The sequence below is a fragment of the Dermacentor variabilis genome, unplaced genomic scaffold (genome assembly GCF_050947875.1).
Source record: "Dermacentor variabilis isolate Ectoservices unplaced genomic scaffold, ASM5094787v1 scaffold_15, whole genome shotgun sequence".
Classification (NCBI taxonomy): Eukaryota; Metazoa; Arthropoda; class Arachnida; order Ixodida; family Ixodidae; genus Dermacentor; species Dermacentor variabilis.
The window spans coordinates 1,455,652-1,463,545 of NW_027460313.1; the positions used below are offsets into that span (position 1 = coordinate 1,455,652).

The 7,894-nt window shown below is 53.2% G+C and overlaps 1 protein-coding gene across 1 annotated transcript; it reads right to left on the bottom strand.

The window, feature by feature from the left end:
* Positions 1–2,242: 2,242 nt before the first annotated feature.
* LOC142567931 (uncharacterized) lies at positions 2,243–7,395 on the bottom strand. Its single transcript, XM_075678019.1, has 2 exons — positions 5,103–7,395; positions 2,243–2,578 (listed from the first exon to the last, which is right to left on the bottom strand). The coding sequence occupies exons 1-2, from the start codon at positions 7,101–7,103 to the stop codon at positions 2,297–2,299; spliced, it is 2,283 nt and encodes a 760-aa protein (XP_075534134.1). The 5' UTR covers positions 7,104–7,395; the 3' UTR covers positions 2,243–2,296.
* Between the last annotated feature and the right edge of the window lie 499 nt (positions 7,396–7,894).

The window sequence follows — 7,894 nt, forward strand, 5'->3', positions numbered from 1 at the left end:
ACAGTCTGAATTAAGCTTGTCCAGCAAAGGGACTGTTTACGAACTGCGCGAGCGTCCTAAGCAGTGGTAGGTGCTGGATTACATATATCTTTGTTCTATATACCGCATGGTCCAAGCATACGGCATCAGCGGTTATATATTTATAAACGTTGTGCGGCGTGACTATGCGAGGTCCTATTGCGGCGTTAGCCCGTTTTCTCTTGCTTTTTCGAGAAAGAGGATGATAACCAATTTTTTCTTTCGGTTGTATTTGTTCCGTTCTCTACGACGCACTCGCACGTATTACAGAAATTTTGTCCTCAAAAATAGGCATCGCATTCTTTCTATGTGATCCCTCTCATATATTATGGCTGTATGCAGGCCAAAAAGGCAATGCCGAAGCGCACAGCTTACATATGTATCTTGCTGGTTCACCAACCGCAGTAGTCGCTGTGTTGAGCAACGCCATCGGCCTCATGCAGGAAGGCTAGCGTAGACATATAGTAAATTAAAGCCTACTAGACTTGAAATGCGCGAGAACGATGCCGGTGCATCACAAATATTTGATAGCGCCTGCCGCTTAGATGTTTCGTGGTTGCCTTAGGTGGGCCGTGCACGAGCATGCGCTCTTACGCTTTGTTTTGCTCCCTACGCCAAGCGAACAGATAGTGACAAGATTTACCATTTCATGCTGCTAATACAGAGACACCAGTTTTCTTTGTTGAATTAGAACCGATATAAGCAAAATAGTTCACAACACATACACACACCGGGACTGTTAATGTGCGTACACCGCGGCTGATAAAGCGCGTCACATTTTTGCGCCCCCAGAGATATTTCCGCCTACTGTAGTTACCGATGCACCGAAAGGCTTCCCTGACGACCTTATGCTAACGGACATGACGTAAATTTCACAAAGTACCACCTAAAAATTGGAGGACGCTTAAGCTTCGCCTTCAAGAGTGGAACGCGACAGCGTTCCCGTCGACCCGCCAAGGGGTGTAAGACAATGGGCTACGGCGCAGTGACTACGCGCCCCGCATCGGACGCGGTGAGCGTCGAGCAACGCAGCGTTCGGCGCGACAACGAAATGTGCGCCTGAGCAAGCGACGCACGCCTGAGCCTTAGAAACAGCTCGTTTCTAAGGCAACACCGCGTTCACTAGAGGCGCTTTTGTACCGCTGTGGAGCATCGAACTCGTGGCTCAGTGGTAACGTCTCCGTCTGACACCCCGGAGACGCTGGTTCGATTCCCACCCATCTTGGAAGTTGCTTTTTATTTATGAAGTGCCTGCCGTGATTTATCGCTCACGGCCAACGCCGCGGACGCCGACACCGACGACACCGGCTTTTCTGCGACACGAGCACCTTAACGCTATCGCGTTAAAACATCTCGAAATCGTTCCGCAGCACGCGGCAGCAATACGGCGCCGCGCCGGATCAACGCCACCTAGATAGCACAAGGCCTTTTCACTCCGATCCATGACGTCATGTTACCTGGCCCGACTGCTCTAGAATCTAATGGGGATGCTCCCGAGTAGGCAACAGTGATTTTGACATCGCCGCTTTCATCACGACAGCCTTGTCAATGGAAATTTTGGGCTAGGTAGCGTGACGTCATGGATCGGAGTAAGCAGGCCTTGTGCTATCTAGGTGGCGTTGGCCGGATCGCCTAAGCCAGGGAGGAGGAAAGGGCTCCCCGCGCGCCCTATCCTCCTCGCCCGATGAAACGGTCTATAAATGCTTCGTACTGAAAAGTGGCTACCAACACTGATTCAGAGTCTCGTGGTGCCACCTTGAATTCTGGGGCTGTGTTCACACAGCAGTTCGTACGCTATATGGCAGGTCGTAACGACAGGCGTTACTGAAACGTTTATAGCGAAACAGCGTAGTACATCAGGTATAAAATATTCTCACGATCGATCGAAACACATTGTGAATGCGGCCCCTGGGGCTTGTGTTCGCAAAGCAGTTGACGCATGAGAGCGGTTCGCAAAAATAGGCGGCCAGTCAGTCGTGATAGCCTAAGAAGTCATATGGGAAAGCTTTGGCCGATCAAAAACAGCTCTTGTGAACGATCTGCTCTGCCGATTGGACGATGGCCCACATGTGCGCACGAGCCGGAGCCGGCCGTGCCGATGCGCGGCAACGCCGCACCTGTGCTACATATAGCGGGACGACGTGTCGGGTGTTTTTACGACCGCGTCGGAAAGACAATCGAATGGAGTGACGAGGAACTACTGGACAAACGAACGCACGACACGCACGGAAGACAACCGCGCAGGCGGAATAATTTTTTTTTTAATTCTCCGCGCTCTCTAATACCTCCTAACGCGTGGCGTGGACCGGGACCGGCCTGTGCGGGACATCCCGGTGGGACTCTGCGGGCGGGCGTCGATGACCCGTATGCTGCGGCTGGAAGGGCGCGCCCTGATGAGCCGTATAGTCTGCACCTGTCCCTCGTCCTCGTCCTCGTCGTCGCCACCGCCGCCGCCAGCGGCGGTCAGCACGCGCACATCTGTGGCCGACGACTGCTGCTCGCCGCGATTCCGCAGGTACACCACCGCGTCGTTGTCGTCGTTCGCTCTGACGAGCCGTACCTGCGCTTGCAACCGAAGGTTCAGCGACTTTTCACGGAAGTTCGACCGTGCGCAGAAGGTCACCAGAGAGCCGATATGCTTCGGCGCTCTGGCCGGCTGCTGCTTTCCAGCGGGAGTGAAAGCAACAGGCGGTGTGCTCGGATATTTAAGTGCACGTAAACGAATGTCAGTAGGTAAGTCTTAAGCCGGAGCCCTCCATTTCGAAGTCTTAGACGTATAATCGTCCAATCTTAAAGCGCACAAAATCGCTCGCTTTGGTATGTCTTATAGCTGTTGTTCAAGCACGCGCCACCAAGTCTGTAAATAAATAAATAAATAAATAATTAAATAAATAAATAAATAAATAAATAAATTCAATCGACTGACTTGGTGGTGCGTGCTTCAACGAGAGCTATAATATATACGAAAGCGAACACCACCGAGCTTTAAACATATTCTCGTCCACCTGTCAGAACTAAACAAGTCTGGGGCCGGTCGCGCATGGAGAAAGGGGGCGGTAAAACGGGTGGCTGCCATGTTGAGGTTGAATGAATTGTCCTTTGCTATGAGAATGAGCAAGTTTCTCGTTTCATTATGTTTGTGTGAAACGCGAAGGTTTAACGGAGACAGAAAGGAGAAGACACGAGGAGGAAGTTACATTTCTAGTTGTTTGGGCAGCCTTTCTTCAGTGGCGCGCGTCTTCAGGCCTTCTTGTTTTTGTGCCTCCGTTAAACGTTCGTGCTTCACACACACACACACACACACACACACACACACACACACACACACACACACACACACACACACACACACACACACACACACACACACACACACACACGCACACGCACACGCACACACTGTAAATCTTTTGTTTCACCATTCTTTCATCTAATTTTTGCTTTTGCGTGCTTCGCGTAGTGAGCATGCTTTAGGAGCCGCCCGGCATTGCCACAATGCAATGCAATGGCTCATACCCCCGCAAACGCGGCCTCCCCGTGTCGACGACAGAAGAGAAGTGAAATTCTACGCTGGAATGACGAGCGGCAACGGAGCCAGCTGTCGAAGACGACAACGACGCTCGAGCCATTGCTGATGATGATAGTTTTGACGGCACAGGGTCCGCATAAAGAACTTCGCTGTAAAAATAATCAGAGCATTAACTCGCCTAATCAGTTACGCTATACAAGTTGCTTGTTTTAGGGTAACTGGACCATTCTTACGGCTGCTGAACTGACTCTGTACGAATAAGAAAAATATCAGGAAAGAACCACTAGGCGATAACATCGCGTTTTTAATGCGATTACCGTTCTTGGGCTACTTCACGCACTTCTGCTCTGCGACCATCGGGGTATCTAATCGTTTTCCCTGATTTCTTTATCGAAAATAGAAACCTCTGAAATTCCTCCCGTGCAGGGTGGTGTCGAACTCACATGACACGGGTTCTTCAAGCACAGCAACCCGACGCTATGTCGAGTCGCGCCACGAAATTACTGTGTACATGCTGCTTTTAAATTAACCTAATTCACGCCAATGCTTTAGCGAGCCGCGCCACGAATGTAATGGGTAATCGCTACTCTGCAATGAACCTGTTTCACGCCAACTTTGGTAACTGATTACATGGTACGCAACTTTGGGTGTGCAGCTAGGGAGGGAACAATTCTCAGCGTTTGCGCGCACCGGCGCGCCACGCATCTCGGAGGCCGCGCGCGGACTTCTTGGCAGCTTCGTTAGATGGCGCAGCGTGTCCAGGTGTAAGCGTGAGAGAGGAGCTCGGCTGCGATACGCGCCTCATACATGACGCGGTTGTTCAAGTTCGGTCACAACGGCGCGCCATGCATGGCGGTGCCGCTTGATGCCTAGAGAGGAGCCGGGCTGCAGTACATGAGCTCGTACATGACGCGTTTCGGTGGTGTCAATAGGTAGCGTTTCTGCAATGCAAATCGCATTACCGTCGACAGTTATTGTGAGATGGATTCTGCCGGCCCTTTTTAATGCTTAGTTCGTTGAGCATAATGTCAGAAGGCGCTGCAACAGAAGGAACTTAAGACAATACCGAAGACGACGATGCAGACGAATCCCGCGTTTTTCATCCACCGCCTTGCGCGCCGCTCAACCATAGTAAATAACCTGTTTAAATGTAACAGCGACCACCAACTAGCCCGCCAATCCCTGTTAATCTGTTACATATGTAAAAAGCATCTGTCTTGTCCACATCGTTCCTTTCCGCCCTGATTACGCTCAACGACACAACATGATGCACCAACGGATCCAAAGTCAACGATTGTGAATCTATAAACATATTTGTCTTTCTCTTCTCCCCCTAGAATTTTGCTGGAGTTTGCGGGCTCTTACAGTTTCTTTAATTCAAGGCCTGCAACAGCGCCATGTAAAATGGCGGGAGCTTTGCTTTTCATGAACGAAGATAATTAAAACTGAACAAATTGGCCAAGGTACAGTGAAATTAAACGAAGCAGCCGTTGTCTGAGCTGTTGCAACTCGCCTAGTTAGCGAATATGCTGAAAATTATGGATATTCTTCTCACCTCGGCGGCTCGCATGCTGGGTCGCCGTGGGAAGCTGAAAACTCTGGTGGTCGCCCCCCCGGCGTCTAGCTCACAGACGGAGCTCGATGACGACGACGACTGGAGGCGACGAAGGCGCACCAACTGTTTCGGCGACTGCGGCGTGAGGACGCGCACATGGGCCGGGGACTGCTGTTCCTCCAGCTGCTGCAACTCAATGGTGCGTACAGAGTTCCGCCTTTCCTGCTGGCGCACGTGAATGGTCTGCGGGGAGTCCCACCCCTCGTCCTGGTGCCCGCGGACAGTTTGGATGGGGAATCGCAGCGACTTCACCGAGCGCACTTGCGGTGCAGCTGCCGACTCCATCTGGCGCACGTGAATTGTTTGAGTTGCTGGAGCCGCTTCCTTGATGACGTGCACTTCGGTGGGCGGAGCTTCTTGCTCGTGTACGTGAATTGTCTGTTGGGTTGAATCTGGTTCCTTGATGACGTGCACCTCAGGAGGTGGTGCTGGTGCCTTCTCGTGCACGTGGATGGTCTGAGGTGGCGGGGCTGGTTCCTTGATAACCTGAACAGTGGGAGGAGGTGCGGGCTCCTGCTGATGCACATGGACTGTTTGCGGTGGAGGCGCAGGTTCCTTGATGACATGCAGCTCGGGAGGCGGCGTCGGTTCTTGTTGGTGTACGTGAAACGTCTGAGGGGGCCCAGCGGGTTCCTTGATGAGGTGCAGCTCAGGAGGAGGCGCGGGCTCTTTTTGGTGCACGTGGAAGGTCTGAGGAGGTCCTGCGGGCTCCTTGATGACGTGCAGCTGAGCGGGCGGAGCCGGTTCTTTCTGACGCACGTGGAATGTTTGCGCTGGCGGAGGTGGTTCCTTGACGAGGTGCAACTGCGGCGGTGGTGCGGGTTCCTTTTGCACGACGTGTACAGGGGGCGGCACCGGCGCGGCCTGCTTGACGATGTGCAGTTGCGGAGGAGGGGCTGGCTCCTTCTGAATTACGTGGAACGTCTGGGGCGGCGGTGCAGGTTGCCTGATGATGTGGATCTCGGGGGGTGGCGCTGGCTCCCTCTGTATTATGTGCACCGGCATCGACGGAGCACACGGCTGTTTGATGACGTGGATTTGTGGCGGTGGTGCAGGTTCCTTCTGGTGAATATGAAACGTCTGTGCTGGCCCCGCAGGTTCACGAATCAGGTGGAGCTGCGGAGGGTTGGGCGGTTCCTTTTGGTGGATATGGAACGTCTGAGGTGGTCCCGGTGGTTCTTTTATAAGGTGCAGTTGCGGAGGCGCCGAAGGCTCCTTTTGGTGAACGTGGAAGGTTTGCGGAGGTTCTGCAGGTTCCCGGATAAGGTGCAGCTGAGCTGGCTCTGGAGGTTCTTTCTGATGAACATGGAAAGTCTTAGGGGGATCGGGAGGCTCCTTGATGATTCGCAGTCTGGGCGGAGGCGGGGGTTCTTTTTGGTGCACGTGGAAGGTCTGTTGTGGAGAGCCGGCGTCCTTGAATACCTTCAGCTTCACTGGTGGCGGTGAATCTTGGCGCACGATGACGGCCTGAGTAGCCGACTGCTTCTCTTCTCCGGTGATTCTTATCTGTGTGTCAGTGTCGGACTCGGCTCTCTTGACCAGGTACACGCGGTTTTCTTCCTCACTTGTGGAAACTTCTCCGTCGGTGATCACACTAACTTGGGGTGCAGGCTCGGACTGCTGTCGGTAGATGCGGACGGTCGGCAGCTCTGTCTCGGAGGACGACGACCGCTCCGCGCTACTGCCGGAGCCACAGGCAAGCACCTGCGAGGCGTGCTTCGAAGCCTTCTTCTGCACCATGTGGACGGCGTGCCCGGGGGACTCTGACGGCGAATCTTCGATGACGCGTATAAGTTGCCGAGACGAAGGCCTTCGGTTGTGAGGGATGACGCGCAGCACCCGCGATTGTCCCCGACCATCTCTCATTGAAACAACGTCCTCGGACGGAGATTCTTGCAGCCGCACGACGCGCAGTGCACGCGACGATCGGCGACCCTGCATGACGCCAGCTGCCTCCAGACGAACGTCGACCAAGTGCGAACCAAGTGGCAGCCCCCGGGACTAAATTTAGGCGCGGCTCCCTACACTCGAGCCCCGTATGCTAGGTCTTCAGCAGCGGCAGCACTGCGACGGCTCTCCGCCATGCCAGCAAAGCCTACCTGTTTCGGCCCAGCTCGCTGGCTCTGCAGCAGCTTTGCGTCCTGTGCAGTCGTCGCTCTGAATGCCAGAGGGGCGCATTCCGCGATCAGCCGATTAAAACCGCCGTCAGCGCCAGGTATGAAACGGCCCGTGCCCCTTGCTACACCGAGCACACCAGCGACATCAGTGGTGGCTGATGGATCAACAGAGGAAGACGAAGTGCTTCGACCTAGTTTGCGTGGAATAAAAAGAGAAAATAATTGCTGCAGAAACCATCCAAGATAATTGTCAAAGTAAGCGAAAAATAGGTTACGCGGATAGAAGACATCAAATCGACAGACTAGCAATGTTTTCCAAGTGTGCCGATGACGTCAGTAATTCATTAAAACTTTTTTCTGGGCAAGTTGGTGCATCCTTGACATAAAAATTGTTACAGCGCAAACACATGCAACCACAAAGTATACTTTGTGGTTGCATGTGTTTGCGCTGTAACAATTTTTATGTCAAGACGCCAGTAATGTTCTGTCGCAATGGCGCAGTAGCTATATGACGTTCTGCTGCTGAACACAAGGTCGCGGGTTCGTTTCTCTGGCGCGGCGGCCGCATGTCGATGGGGGCGAAATACAAGAACGCTGGTGCACTTACATTTAGGT